The 16,723-nt window shown below is 38.5% G+C and overlaps 1 protein-coding gene across 2 annotated transcripts in view; it reads right to left on the reverse strand.

Moving 5' to 3' along the window:
* Window positions 1-16,723, reverse strand: part of MCM6 (minichromosome maintenance complex component 6) — a 43,124-nt gene that overhangs the window by 25,906 nt on the left and 495 nt on the right. For both annotated transcript variants that reach the window (XM_082465824.1, XM_082465823.1), the window contains exons 2-7: window positions 6,519-6,665; window positions 5,076-5,186; window positions 3,951-4,200; window positions 2,452-2,617; window positions 2,020-2,165; window positions 1,122-1,272 (exon numbers count right to left, since the gene is read on the reverse strand). In XM_082465824.1, coding sequence (XP_082321950.1) covers window positions 1,122-1,272; window positions 2,020-2,165; window positions 2,452-2,617; window positions 3,951-4,200; window positions 5,076-5,186; window positions 6,519-6,665 — 971 coding nt within the window. The remainder of the gene's footprint in view (window positions 1-1,121; window positions 1,273-2,019; window positions 2,166-2,451; window positions 2,618-3,950; window positions 4,201-5,075; window positions 5,187-6,518; window positions 6,666-16,723) is intronic.

A 16,723-nucleotide genomic window follows, 5' to 3' on the forward strand; every position in this document is an offset into this window, starting at 1 on the left:
TTTACAAATAAGAGAAGATATAAAACAGGAGAAATCAGCAACTCACTCGTTTGGCAGAAGAACTAAGGACAGAATGGGAGGAATCACCAACTCAGAAAATAAAGAACTTGGAAAAACTACATTTGGCAAGTTTAAGAAATATGGGAGAGGGGCATCAACAAGCCAAAGAAAATGTAAGTGAGCACTTATTTGACTACCTGCCTGTGGTAGTGATACTTGTTAAAAGTAGATTACAGTTGTTAGACACTTATAAAAATGTTTTCATGTATAGAATTTGCTGTGGGCAGCCCGAACTTTTTTGTAAATTTAATATAATTTAAGAATTCTGCTAGGTTCATTTCCTAGTAAGAGTCATGTCAAGAATAATCTATTTCCAATGATGTTTAAGTTAACATTATTCTCTAACAAATTTATGGTTACCAAAGGGGGAAGGTGGGGAGGATAAATTAGGAAGTTGGGATTAATATATACACAGTACTATATATAAAATAGATAACCAACAATGACCTAGTGGATGGCACAGGAAACTATACTCAATATTTTGTAATAACCTATAAAGGAAAAGAATCTGAACAAGAATATATATATGTATATAACTGAATCACTGTGCTGTATACCTGAAACTAACACAACATTGTAAATCAACTATACTTCAATTAAAAAAAAACAAACATTATTCTCTTCCAGTCCTTAACTATCTGTGTAAATAAAATAGTAACCTTCAGAAAAAAAAAAAATTGTGGTAAAATATACACAACTTTTAAGTGGTTCAGTGGAATTAAGTACATTCACCATCTTTTATAACCATCACCCCTATCCATTTCTAGAACTTTTCATCATCCCAAACAGAAACTCTATCCATTAAACAACAATTCCCTATTTCCCTCCCCACCAGGTAACCTCTTTCTACTTTGTTTCTGTGAATTTACCTGTTCTAAGTACCTCATTTTAAGTGGAATTGTATAATATCTGTCCTTTTACAAATGACTTTTTAAAACCCCTTCTAAACCCACTAAAAAACTTTCATAATCTGATTTGTGTGTTTTAAGAAGTCACATGTTGCTGTTTTATAATCATTATTTTGATTTCAAGTTTATGCCACAAATGGATAGAACTCTTACCATGTATAGTAGGGAACAGGCTTGTACAAAGATTGTGGTATAGATTTTTATCTTGACTCATTTCAAACACTTTCTCCCATTCCTTCACAGTCATTTGGTTCTTAATGCTCTCAGCTGTCTGTTCCTCATCTCGGAGCTCTTTTCCTCCGAACTGAAGGGTGGAGAAGAAAGGAAAAAAATAGTAGTATAGAAATAGTCAAAATAATGTGAAAGAGAAGAAACATCACCACAAACGAAATATAGCCTGGGAGGTCAACTTCAGAATCTGCTAACTGTAAAGGTTTTTTAAAAAAATCTCCTAACCAGTACGGCCTAAGTTAAGACACTGAAGAGCCTGTCATTTGTCCAGTGATTTAAAAATAACAAAAAAAGCTACCACCATTGTTTTGTATTGCTATCTAAATGAATCTAGATGCTCATGAGATGAGCCATAATAAAATGTTAATCACTGATATGAAGATGAAAATGAAGAAACAGAATATTATGTTCACCACTCATTTTCCAAACTGTTCCTCACTGCTTTCCCCACCTGGAACAAAATCAAGCTCTGAACAACTACAGTACCAGGGGTCAATCACTCTCAGAAAGAGCAATATACTGTACTTCCCAGATTACTAAATTTTTCTACTTGTACTATCTCGAGGAGCGTGACAGAGGAACTTTAACAATTAAAAACAGAAAAACCGCCGTGAATAATAATAGTACCAATGCTCTTAAAGCATTGAGCTCTTATGTATAAAAATAAGACTTTTCCTTAAGATCGGGAAGACAGATGTGAAAAAATCTGGTTTTAAAACTAAAGAACAAATCTCAACCCAACCCCATCTTTAACACTGAGTTTGCGGCAGCCTCAGGGGATGCCTTTCTTAAGCTTTGCCATTCTACTAAGAAGACTCACCCTCGGGTTGGTTGGTGCAACACAGCAGGCAAGAAAGACCAGCCTGTATGAAAGATCCCTAACACCAAGTGCCCGGAGCCCGCGAATGCCTTCTGTCTCATATCCATCAACACCACTAACACGGTAATTAGTTTCTGCACGTGCTCCTGAAACATTGAATGATAGATTGTTTCACAGCTCAAATACTGAAGGTGCTGAGAATCAAAACTGCTCAGATAAACGAAACCTATAAATGCAAAAATTTCATTTAGGCTTTGAAATTTTTCAAAACAGTAGCTTTTATAGCAAACCAATTTGTTTTTATTCTCATCATAGTTCCTCGCTCACCCTCTGATTGGTAGCCAAAAATAAGACAAGGAAGATGCAAGAAGCTAGATACTCTGCAGTTCAGGTAACTGAGAATTTGTTAAATTTGAGCCACAGATTACCGACCTGGTATGCTAAGCTTAGACACGTCAGGCACAACAATCAGCGTCCCTGTAAAGTCACACTTGTCACCAGCTTGAGCTGACTCCACAGCTTCAGCCCTCAAGATCACTTCTAAACTGCGGGGGATACTCCCTCGAGGAAGCTCAGCTTGAGTCTCTTGAATACGAACCTATAACAAAGACAAATAAATGTGTTCCATCTTCCTCTAAATTGTCAGGGAAATTTTATGAAAAATTTCACATCTCTTATACCCTCCACCTCAACACAACTGTTAACATTACTTAAGACACACATATTTTTACTGTATTATTTGAAAGAAGTTGCAAAAATCAAGATACTTCACCCCCAAATATTTTAGCACTCACCTCCTAAGAATAAAGACAATCTCCTATGTAACCACAATACCATCAATCACACCAAGAAATTTAAATATTTAATTCCATAATGACTTCTTTATCTAGTCCGTCTTCAAATTTCCCCAGTTGTCAAGAATGTCCTTTATTACAGCTGGGTTTTTTTCCCCCCAAACCAAGACCCAACCTGAATTCATATTTTGTATTTGGTTGTTATATCATGTTCTTTATCAAATATAAAGCATCTTTTACCCAAAGTTGTTGGTAAGAACACATGTTTCCTATAAACCAAGTATCAGAATAAAACAAGAAAACTAAGTAAGGACTAAAAACTGAATCTAATATAAATTATTTATTTTAGTCCGGTACTCATTCTCCAGTGCTTGAGCTTCTGCAACTTTTCTCTTTGCATATACCAGAGTTACTAAGCCCTGAAGAGCTTTAGCCCCTTCATTCTTACTGCTACCATGCAACTCTTGCCCAGTTAACTACAACTACCTATTAGTCTCTTGTTAAATACCACACACAGTTGTCTCATCAGTCTTCCTTTAACAAAGAAAAATTCACATCATCTGAAAACGTATTCCCCTTGCTTATCAAGATAGGTCCAAGCTTCTCAATCTGAGGTTTAAGGCTCCAAGTACTTCCATGCCTCATACCAAATCATCTCTCAGATGATCTCCAATTTGGTTACTCTACTTTAATCATGATAATCCTCACTGCTATTGACAAGCATGTTCATTTTCATCTGTTCTTTTATTTATGCCTTCCTCCCTCCTAACCACCAACTCCAAGTCTTACACCAACAAGTCTCTACTTCTTCAAAAATCTTCCTAACTCTAGCTTGTAATAATAATAATAACAGTAATAATAATAATGGTTACTGTTTATTCTTTGACAAATACATTTTATTTGCCTGAAGGAGTTTCCAAGCCAAGTTATTAAAGGTTAGAACACATTTATATACTGATAATTGAAATTTGCATTACAAATTTTTAGCTTAAATCTGTAGTCACACTTGACGAACCTTGACTTACATAAAAACTGAGTTTAACATTGCCTAAGTAAGCTTATAATAATAATTACAAGTGCCTAGAAGTGAATTATTAGCATAGGCTGAATCTGACCTAAAGAGAAATTAATAAGCACCTTTTGAAAATCAACAAATCTTGATTTATTTGTATCCAGCAGGAATCTCCTTCTGTTGGCACAAACTGGATTCCGGCAGATGTTTGGCTGGGTGTATCTGAATTGCTGTTCTACATCCTTGATCACTGTCTGACAGTCCAAGCACAGGAAAGTTCCGCTCACAAGCTCTGGATGAACTGGGTGAGTCCGTACCACCTGCCCACTGATGCGAGTGAGCAAACCAATTCTGGATGAGTTGAGTTCTCGAATTCTGTTTAAAGACAGATATTGCATTAGTAAGTATTCATTTTCAAACTAAAAATTTTCACTTTCAATGAGAGGATATTCAATGATAATTTATGCTTAAAATAACAGCAACAACAAAATAAGAGACAAGGTATTCTTTGGACTCTCCTACAAGAATAATTTAATCAACATGCCCATTCCTGAAGTATAACGTACATGCATCCACAACAAAATACATAAATGAATAAATAAGAAAAACTAAGTAAAGGACATGAAAGAAATGCAACTACAATTATAAAACAGAATGATTCCATTTTTGTTTTATATGCAAATATATTTTTTTCTTACCTACATTTCTAAATAAGCATTTTCACAGTAAAGTTATCCTTGGGAAAAATTATCGGGACAAATTTTTTTCTGAACTTGAAGGTTTAGAAAACACTGTATTTCACAAACCCATTTTATATTAAATAACTTGTAATTTTATAAGTAATTTTAGTAGTTTAAGTTTTCAAAATATCACTTCAATTTCCTCCAACAAATTTATTCTTTAAATAACTGCTAAAGAGGAAAACAGTTTAAAAGCTATGCTATTTAAGCTCTTGACAATTCATTAATTTTTGTGACTGTTCTCAGTTTTCATATTTTCTCACTGAACTAATTTTTCACTTCAACATCCCTTAAAAGGTGTCCTAAAATACTATAATCCCCAGAAATTGCTTCACTTAACATACTTCCCATCCCGTTTTCCTGGAAATACATATTTTCCAAAACTAAATCTTCTGGATAACTGGATATAACTCTTTATAGACCTAAGACTACAACCTTCTGAGCTTTCTGCCAATTAAGTGATGCCTATACTATTTGGGGAATTTTTTTTTTCCAAGAAGGGTTTCTTACTTGTGTCTGGTAGGAAGATCTTGGAATGCAACATAAAAATCCTTGGCAAGAGGGATCTCTTTACGGTCTTTGACAAAGGTTTTCAAGGCCCGACATAGGTAAGGGTAAACTCTGAAAAACAAAAAGTAAATCAACTGACAACTTCAAGAGGCTTACCAAGGGCTCCTTCCCCTTATGCTTCCCAAAAGCTGAAACTAAGGAATTTCATCTGGTTACAACCAAGCTTTAGAATTTAACTCTGCAGGACACTTCTATCATCTGGTCTAGGTTTAGAGCATCTTCAATCCTCTCCTATTCCACCATAAATACATCTAAGACAACAGAAACACCAAAGATAAAATGCTGTTCCTGAATACCTATTATTTTTAAATAATCATTTAGCATGCACACGGCAGGTCACTCCTCTGTCCAAGGTGACTCTGCCTGAACCACCTGGGCAGTATACTACCTAGCAAGGCAGCCTCCCATTTGGTGTCAAGGCCTCCTATTTTCTTCCAGGTTTAATTCTTGATTGATAGGAAGTAGATAAGGGCAGGGAAGGAATTTGTGTACTGATTTGAGAGCAAGTTGGCAGAAACGTTTCACTTGACTGGTTAGATGGAAGTGTGCACGTTCTCTTAAGTTTTAAATAGCTGAGGCAGCTTGGTTTAAGTGGTAGGATCTGGAAGTCCTCTGAAAAATCAGCTACTTTCAGGACACAGAACTGCGGCACGGTCTGTGCATGAGGTACAGGCATAGGTGTTTCCACCAACAGCCCTGACTTTCTACCTCCCTCTCACTTGTCAGTACAACTTTTCCTGCTACATACTATCACAATAAACTCTGCTGCTTATCCCTCCAACCATTCTTGATAGCTTGATAGCCATATATGACTAGAAACACCGAGACAAATCCTCCATCTCCCAGTATACCAGGTAAAAGAACAAGACTGTGACTGCTTACTCCTGGGTCTTCATTTCTCTTTCGTAACAGTCCACAGTGTTTATTTTAACCTGATTTTATTTAAACTAAGTTTTGTGTAGAAAGATATTTCTGGCTTTATATAGCAATTGAAAGCAAAACAAAAGCCTAATGTCTAATTTCTGCCAAAAAAATACCATTCAGCTTTTAAAATGTTTCAAGGGATTTTATATGATATGGGGAGGGGGAGTGGATTAAATGAATGACATAGCAATAGCACTGAAGCCTGACACAAAGTAAGCAATCCTCTTAACACCTGGAAAAACTACATAGAAAACAAAAGTTTTCAACATTCGCATGAGAAAAATAGTCAACTCCACAAAGGCCTAAATTAGTTCAGAGCAGCAATAAAATGACCACTGGCTGTATCAAAGGGCCTCTGTGACAGCTGCCTTTTTGCCTCACAAATGAACACTCCCGTTCTAAGAAGAGCTGGCTTCCCGGGGTCCATGTCTATTTAAAGTAAAGATTAATACACCAAACCTATAGAACTCCTCTTGAATGGTGGTGGAAAGTTGCTGGTTAAATTGCTCCAGGTCCAAAAAACTCACAACCAATGTGTTTCTCTCGGGACGAATTAACTCCTCAGCTAACTGCAAGTACTTAATTTCTCCATCGCTGTTCTGGAACCTGTAGATACATGCGAGTCAGATTAAACCGAAGCATTAGGCAGCAAAAAGAAGAATGTGAATGCCTGATAATTCAGCATATTGGTTAAAGACCATCAGCTTTAGGGTCAGACAGGCCCATTTTAGTAGTTGTATAACTTGGGGCAAGTTACTTACCTATTCTAAACCTGTCCCTCTTCTGTTTGAAAATAATAATAAAAAAGATTAGAACATCATCTTATCTCCTAAGATAACTGTGAAGATTAAATGAGAGAATGCCTTTAAAATGTTTTGTACAAAGCTGGGAACATAGGAAAACCACGTCTTAAGATTTAAATCTGAATTTCTTGATTTAACACTTTCCAATCTGAACTGTACATACCAACAATAAAAGAATAGTTAGTATTTGTTGATTAGAAAATATTAAATCAAGAAATCCAGGTTAGGAGATTGTTTCAAGATGGCGGCGTAGAAGGACGTGTGCTCACTCCCTCTTGCGAGAGCACCGGAATCACAACTGCTGAACAACCATCGACAGGAAGACACTGGAACTCACCAAAAAATATACCCCACATCCAAACACAAAGGAGAAGCTGCAATGAGACGGTAGGAGGGGTGCAATCACAATAAAATCAAATCCCATAACCGCTGGGTGGGTGACTCACAAACTGGAGAACAATTTTACCATGGAAATCCACCCACTGGAGTGAAGGTTCTGAGCCCCACGTCAGGCTTCCCAACCTGGGGGTCTGGCAATGGGAGGAGGAATTTCCAGAGAATCAGACTTTAAAGGCTACGGGGATTTGATTGCAGGACTTCCACAGGACTCGGGGAAACAGAGACTCCACTCTTGGAGGGCACACACAAAGTAGTGTGCGCATCGGGACCCAGGGGAAGGAGCAGTGACCCGGGGGGAGACTGAACCAGACCTACCTGCTAGTGTTGGAGGGTCTCCTGCAGAGGCGGGGGGTGGCTGTGGCACACCGTGGGGACAAGGACACTGGCAGCAGAAGTTCTGGGAAGTATTCCTTGGCGTGAGCCCTCCTGGTGTTGCCCACCAAAGAGCCTGTAGGCTCCAATGCTGGGTCGCCTCAGGCCAAACAACCAACAGGGAGGGAACTCAGCTCCACCCATCAGCAGACAAGTGGATTAAAGTTTTACTGAGCTCTGCCCACCAGAGCAACACCCAGCTCTACCCACCACCAGTCCCTCCCATCAGGAAGCTTGCACAAGCCTCTTAGATAGCCTCATCCACCAGAGGACAGACAGCAGAAGCAAGAAGAGCTACAATCCTGCAGCCTGTGGAACGAAAACCACATTCACAGAGAGACAGACAAAATAAAAAGGCAGAGGACTATGTACCAGGTGAAGGAACAAGATAAGACCCCAGGTAAACAATTAAATGAAGTGGAGATAGGTAACCTTCCAGAAAAAGAATTCAGAATAATGATAGTGAAGACGATCCAGGACCTCGGAAAAAGAATGGAGGCAAAGATCAAGAAAATGTAAGAAATGTTTAACAAAGACCTAGAAGAAGTAAAAAACAAACAAAGATGAATAATACAATAACTGAAATGAAAAATACACTAGAAGGAATCAGCAGAATAACTGAGACAGAAGAATCGATAAGTGACCTGGAAAACAGAATGGTGGAATTCACTGCCGCAGAACAGAGTAAAGAAAAAAAAAGAAAAGAAATGAAGACAGCCTAAGAGACCTCTGGGACAACATTAAACGCAACAACATTTGCATTATAGGGGTCCCAGATGGAGAAGAGAGAGAGAAAAGACCAGAGAAAATATTTGAAGAGATTATAGTCGAAAACTTCCCTAACATGGGAAAGGAAATAGCCACCCAAGTCCAGGAAGCGCAGAGAGTCCCATACAGGATAAACACAAAAGAAACACGCCAAGACACACAGTAATCAAACTGACAAAAATTAAAGACAAAGAAAAATTATTAAAGGCAACAAGGGAAAAACGACAAATAACACACAAGGGAACTCCCATAAGGTTAACAGCTGATTTCGCAGCAGAAACTCTACAAGCCAGAAGGGAGTGGCAGGATATATTTAAAGTGATGAAAGGGAAGAACCTACAACCAAGATTACTCTACCCAGCAAGGATCTCATTCAGATTCGAAGGCGAAATCAAAAGCTTTACAAACAAAAGCTAAGAGAATTCAGCACCACCAAACCAGCTCTACAACAAATGCTAAAGGAACTTCTCTAAGTGGGAAACACAAGAGAAGAAAAGAACCTACAAAAACAAACCCAAAACAATTAAGAAAATGGTAATAGGAAAACACATATCGATAATTACCTTGAATGTGATTGAATTAAATGCTCCAACCAAAAGACACAGGCTTGCTGGATGGATACAAAAACAAGACCCATATATATGCTGTCTATAAGAGACCCATTTAAGACCTAGGCATACATACAGACTGAAAGTGAGGGGATGGAAAAAGTTATTCCATGCAAATGGACATCAAAAGAAAGCTGGAGTAGCAATACTTCTATCAGATAAAATAGACTTTAAAATAAAGAATATTACAAGAGACAAGGACACTACATAATGATCAAGGGATCAATCCAAGAAGAAGATATAACAATTATAAACTTATAGGCACCCAAAATAGGAACACCTCAATACACTAGGCAAATGCTAACAGCTATAAAAGAGGATATCGATAGTAACACAATAAGAGTGGGGGACTTTATAACGCCTCACTTACACCAATGGACAGATCATCCAGACAGAAAATTAATAAGGAAACACAAGCTTTAAATGACACAGTAGACCAGATAGATTTAATTGATATTTATAGGACATTCCATCCGAAAACAGCAGATTACACTTTCTTCTCAAGTGCACACGGAACATTCTCCAGGATAGATCACATCTTGGGTCACAAAACAAACCTTGGTAAATTTAAGAAAACTGAAATCATATCAAGCACCTCTTCCAACCACAACGGTATGAGATTAGAAATCAATTACAGGGAAAAAACCGTAAAAAACACAAACACGTGGAGGCTAAACAATACGTTACTAAATAACCAAGAGATCACTGAAAAAATCAAAGAGGAAATCAAAAAATATCTAGAGACAAATGACAATGAAAACATGACAATCCAAAACCTATGGGATGCAGCAAAAGCAGTTCTAAGAGGGAAGTTTATAGCAATACAATCCTACCTCAAGAAACAAGAAAAACCTCAAATAAACAATCTAACCTTACACCTAAAGGAACTAGAGAAAGAAGAACAAACAAAACCCAAAGTTAGTAGAAGGAAAGAAATCATAAGGCTCAGAGCAAAAATAAATGAAATAAAAACAAAGAAAACAATAGAAAAGATCAATAAAACTAAAAGCTGGTTCTTTGAGAAGATAAACAAAACCGATAAACCTTTAGCCAGACTCATCAAGAAAAAGAGGGAGAGAACTCAAATCAATAAAATTAGAAATGAAAAAGGAGACGTGGGGTTCCCTGGTGGCGCAGTGGTTGAGAGTCTGCCTGCCAATGCAGGGGACACGGGTTCGAGCCCTGGTCTGGGAGGATCCCGCATGCTGCGGAGCAACTAGGCCCGTGAGCCACGGCTACTGAGCCTGCGCGTCTGGAGCCTGTGCTCCGCAACAAGAGAGGCCGCGATAATGAGAGGCTGGCGCACCACGATGAGGAGTGGCCCCCGCTTGCCGCAACTGGAGAAAGCCCTCGCACAGTAACGAAGACCCAACACAGCCAAAAATAAATAAATAAATAATAAAAATAAAGAAATTCCTTAAAAAAAAAAAAAAGGAGACGTTACAACGGACACTGCAGAAATACAAAGCATCATAAGAGACTACTACAAACAACTCTATGCCAATAAAATGGACAACCTGGAAGAAATGGACAAATTCTTAGAAAGGTATAACCTTCCAAGACTGAACAGGGAAGAGGCAGAAAATATGAACAGACCAATCACAAGTAATGAAATTGAAACTGTACTTAAAAATCTTCCAACAAACCGAAGTCCAGGACCAGATAGCTTCACAGGTGAATTCTATCAAAGATTTAGAGAAGAGCTAACACCCACCCTTCTCAAACTCTTCCAAAAAATTGCAGAGGAAGGAACACTCCCAAACTCTTTCTATGAGGACATCACCCTGATATCAAAACGAGACAAAGATACTACAAAAGAAGAAAATTACAGACCAATATCACTGATGAATATAGATGCAAAAATCGTCAGCAAAATACTAGCAAACAGAATCCAACGACACATTAAAAGGATTATACACCATGATCAAGTGGGATTTATCCCAGGGATGCAAGGATTCTTCAATATATGCGAATCAACCAATGTGATACACCATATTAACAAACTGAAGGATAAAAACCATATGATAATCTCAAAAGATGCATAAAAAGCTTTTGACAAAATTCAACACCCACTTATGATAAAAAAATCTCCAGAAACTGGGCATAGAGGGAAACTACCTCAACATAATAAAGGCCATATATGACAAACCCACAGCAAACATCATTCTCAATGGTGAAAAACTGAAACCATTTCCTCTAAGATCAGGAACAAGACAAGGATGTCCACTCTTGCCACTCTTATTCAACAGTATTGGAAGTCCTAGCCATGGCAATTACAGAAGAAAAATAAAAGGAATCCAAATTGGAAAAGAAGAAGTAAAACTGTCACCATTTGCAGATGACATGATACTATACATAGATAATCATAAAGATGCCAGCAGAAAACTACTAGAGCTAATCAATGAATCTGGTAAACTTGCAGGATACAAAATTAATGCAAAGAAATCGCTTGCATTCCTACACAGTAATGATGAAAAATCTGAAAGAGAAATTAAGGAAACACTCCCATTTACCACTGCAACAAAAAGAATAAAATACCTAGGAATAAACCTACCTAGGGAGACAAAAGACCTGTATGCAGAAAACTATAAGACACTGATGAAAGAAATTAAAGATGATACCAACAGATGGAGAGATATACCATGTTCTTGGATTGGAAGAATCAACATTGTGAAAATGACTATACCACCCAAAGCAACCTACAGATTCAATGCAATCCCTATCAAATTACCAATGGCATTTTTTCCAGAACTAAAACAAAAAATCTTAAAATTTGTATGGAGACACAAAAGACCCCGAATAGCCAAAGCAATCTTGAGGGGAAAAAACAGAGCTGGAGGGGCTTCCCTGGTGGCGCAGTGGTTGAGAATCTGCCTGCTAATGCAGGGGACACGGGTTCAAGCCCTGGTCTGGGAAGATCCCACATGCCGCAGAGCAACTAGGCCCGTGAGCCACAACTACTGAGCCTGCGCGTCTGGAGCCTGTGCCCCGTAACGAAAGGCCACGATAGTGAGGCCCGCGCACCACGATGAAGAGTGGCCCCCACTTGCCGCAGCTAGAGGAAGCCCTCGCACAGAAACTAAGACCCAACACAGCCAAAAATAAATAAATAAATAAATTAATTAATTAAAAAAAAAACCCAGAGCTGGAGGAACCATACTCCCTGACTTCAGACTATACTACAGAGCTACAGTAATAAAGGCAACATGGTACTGGCATAAAAACAGAAATATAGATCAATGGAACAGGATAGAAAGCCCAGAGATAAACCCACGCACCTATGGTCAACTAATCTATGACAAAGATAAACCCACGCACCTATGGTCAACTAATCTACGACAAAGGAGGCAAGGATATACAATGGAGAAAAGACAATCTCTTCAATAAATGGTGCTGGGAAAACTGGACAGCTACACGTAAAAGAATGAAATTAGAACATTCCCTAACACCATACACAAAAATAAACTCAAAATGGATTAAAGGCTTAAATGTAAGGCCAGACACTATAAAACTCTTAGAGGAAAACATAGGCAGAACACTCTATGACATACATCACAGCAAGATCCTTTTTGACCCACCTCCTGAAGTAATGGAAATAAAAACAAAAATAAACAAATGGGACCTAATGAAACTTAAAAGCTTCTGCACAGCAAAGGAAAGGATAAACAAGACAACCCTCAAAATAGGAGAAAATATTTGCAAATGAATCAACAGACAAAGGATTAATCTCCAAAATATATAAACAGCTCATGCAGCTCAATATTAAAAAAACAAACAAGCCACTCAAGAAATGGGCAGAAGACCTAAATAGACATTTCTCCAAAGAAGACATACAGATGGCCAAGAGGCACATGAAAAGATGCTCAACATCACTAATTATTAGAGAAATGCAAATCAAAACTATAATGAGGTTTCACCTCACACTGGTCAGAATGGGCATCATCAGAAAATCTACAAATAACAAATACTGGAGAGGGTGTGGACATAAAGGAACCCTCTTGCACTGTTGGTGGGAATGTAAACTGATACAGCCACTATGGAGAACAGTATGGAGGTTCCTTAAAACACTAAAAATAGAATTACTATATGACCCAACAATCCCACCACTGGGCATATACCCAGAGAAAGCCATAATTCAAAAAGACACATGCATCGCAATGTTCACTGCAGCACTGTTTGTGACAGCCAGGTCATGGAAGCAACCTAAATGCCCATCGACAGACGAATGGATAAAGAAGATGTGGTACATATATACAATGCAATATTACTCAGCCATAAAAAGGAATGAAACTGGGTCATTTGTAGAGACGTGGATGGACCTAGAGACTGTCATACAGAGGGAAGTAAGTCAGAAAGAGAAAAACAAATATTGTATATTAACATATATATGTGGAATCTAGAAAAATGGTACAGATGAACCATTTGCAAGGCAGAAATAGAGACACAGATGTAGAGAACAAACGTATGGACACCAAGGGGGGAAAGCAGGGGGTTGTTGGTGGTGGTGGTGGTGGTGGGATGAATTGGGAGATTGGGATTGACATATATACACTAATATGTGTAAAATAGATAACTAATAAGAACCTGCTGTATATTAAAAAAAGTGATAAGTAAAAAAAAAAAAAACTCAAAAAACCCAACTCTATTAATGATATATAAAAAAAAAAAAGAAAGAAATTCAGGTTAAAATCCAAAGATTTAATTTCTAAAGGGAAAACTGACAGATTAGCTGCTGATTTAAGAACCAGAATACAAACAAATACACAGAAATGAGGTGCTTCAGCGCCTAAGACCTCAGGAAAATGGAAACATACACACAGACAAAGTAAAGCTGGTGTGTTTTTTCCAAAAGCGTATCATATGAACAATATTTGATTTTTGTTCTTCTAACATAACCATGCAGATTAGTTTTGAGAAAAAATCAATTTCTCCTTCAAATACAGCATGTTCTAACTGTTAAATACCTAACGAACAATATCTATCTGCAAAGCACTATGCCAGAGGTACCACAGGCTGGAAATGACAGCATTGTTCCTCTGCTAGGGTTGACAATCTCATAGGAGACATTTCTACTAAAGAGAGGGACAAGACATCTAAATGTCCATGACGAAGGAACGAACAAAATGTAGTATACACATACAACAGAATATTATTCAACCTTAAAACAGGATATTCTGCAATGTCTCAATATGGATGAATCTTGAGGACATGGTGCTAAGTGAAATAAGCCAACTACAGAAAGACAAATATTGCATGATTCTACTTATATGAGGTATCTAAAATAGTCAAATTCAGGAATTCCCTGGCGGTCCAGTGGTTAGGACTCCACGCTTTCACTGCCATGGGCCCGGGGTTCGATCCCTAGTCAGGGAACTAAGATCTCACAAGCCATTGGGAGCGGCCAAAAAAAACCCCCCAAAAGTCAAATTCATAGAATCAAAGAATGGAATGGTGGTTGGAGGAAGAGGAGAATGTGGAGGTACTACAGGCATAAAGTTTCAGTCAAGCAAGATGAATAAGCTCTAACAGATCTATTGTATAACAATAACACGGTACAGTTAAAATTTTGTTAAGAAGGTAGATTTCATGTTGTGTTCTTTCCACAATAAAATAAAAAGGAAAAAGAAAAAAAAGGAGGTAAAAGAAATGTGACAGGGGAATATAAACTAATTTTGCCTAACAGGAACATCTAGAAAGGCTTCATGCATATAAAAGGTAGTACTGGAATTCGGCGTTGAAAGAGTTTTAAAATTTGAAAGAAAAAAAATGAGTGGTGGATAGATTGGCTACAGATGTTCGAAAGTATGTGGCAAAGTCAGGAAGGTATGCGAGGAGTGTGGATAATGACAGAATGGCTGTGGAAGATCAAACTGGAAAGAGCAGCTGTGAAGAATTTGGATCTTATTCCATAAGCAATGGCAAATCAAAGTTGGTATTTTGAGAGGGAGTTAACATTTTTTCCCAACAAATACAGGGATTATTTGCCTTGTTCATCATTGTGCCCAGGAGTTAGCTGCATGGCAAACTGCAAGGAAGCAAAGGCAATTACATTATTTGTTAAAATCAAACATAATTGAGGACCTGTGTAATGTGGTGTGGTGGCTAGGTGGGATTAAGGATGGGATTTACATTCAGATGAAACGGCTGACAGGTAGATATATTACCAGACATGACAGAAAATGGCAGGTTGGGCACATACGGGAAGAAAGGATTGGTGCTGCCTGAAAGGTTTATAAGGTTTAACAAATGAGGTATGAATCTTTAGCTAGGCTTTGAAGGATGAAGAGCTGTCAGGCAGAGAGTAACATTGCCAAAAGTAGGGAAATATAAAGTAAACTATGGTTTTAACTCTATCAGAATTTCGTAAGACAGCAGAATTATTCACAGTAGTAAAAGCGTGAAAACAACCTACATATCCACGGATGGATGAAGAGACAAACGAAATGTGGTATAGACATACAATGAAATACTATTCACCCTTAAAAAGGAAATTCCGGCACATGCTACAGCATGGAAAACTTCAAAGACACTATGCTAAGTGAAGTAAGCTGGTCACAAAAGGACAAATATTATATGACTCCAAGTCTGAGGTACCTAGAGTAGTCAAGTTCATAGACAGAAAATAGAATGGTGGTTGTCAGGGGCAGGAGGGTGGGGGGAATGGTTTATCATTGTTTAGTGGGTGCAGAGTTTCAGTTTGGGAAGAAAAAAAGTGGTCTGGAGATGGATGTTGGTGATGGCTGTATAACAAGGTAAATGTACTTAACGCCAGTGAACTCTGCGTTTAAAAAGTTAAAATGGGGACTTCCCTGGTGGTCCCGTGGTTGAGACTCTCTTCCCAATACAGGGGGCATGGGTTCGATCCCTGGTTGGGGAACTAAGATCCCACGTGCCACAGGGCACGACCAAGAAAAAAAAAAGGTTAAAATGGTAAAGGTTTTACCACAATATAAAAAAAAAAATTTCCTGCCATGTTATGAGCCTTAAAGACGTGGAAGTCATTAAGGCCCCTGAGAATAGCTAAAAGGAATTTTAAGGATGGGAAGCATTTTCGTTAAGACATGTGCTAATTTTTTAAAGCTTCACTATAACTAGTGCTAACAACTTAGTGGAGTTTCTAAATATTAGTAAAACCGCATAAGATTTTTTTTTTTTTTAGGACTATGACAAAGAGTCTCAGGCCAAGATGTCATCGAGGAGAACTTCAAATGCAAGAAATGATCAAATTTAAAAACTGAGCTCTTAAAAAAAAAAAAATTTCCTAAGACATTCCGCAGTGCTTCCACTTCTTCCTGGAGGCGGTAGAGTCCATACTCAGGGAAAGCAGAGCTATATCTGCACGATCTAAGAAAAGTAACTGGTGGCAGTGGCTGAAAGCCAGGGAAAGGGGGTTTGAGATGGCTGCAGCCTAAAAAAGGCAACAGAAAAAAAGAAAAGTGGGGTTTGGAGGGTTGGAAGGATAGGAAGAGACGGAGGGAGTGCGTTCAGCGCCATAAGCAGGTCGGCCCCTCGCCCGAGCATCTGTCAACCAGGGGGTTCACTCCGGCCCTTTCAACTCCACGGGCCCCAGGGCTGCCAGGCCCTCGGTGGACCCCAGTCAGACCCCCGCCAGGATTCATACGCCAGTTCGGCCTCCCCCGCGACCCCGCGGCCTAACTGGACGAGTTACTCATCCCCACCCAGCCTCAGGGTCCGAACAGGGAACCGGGGGCTA

Source organism: Balaenoptera physalus (assembly GCF_965194825.1).
Source record: "Balaenoptera physalus genome assembly, chromosome: 6".
In the NCBI taxonomy this organism is placed as follows: Eukaryota; Metazoa; Chordata; class Mammalia; order Artiodactyla; family Balaenopteridae; genus Balaenoptera; species Balaenoptera physalus.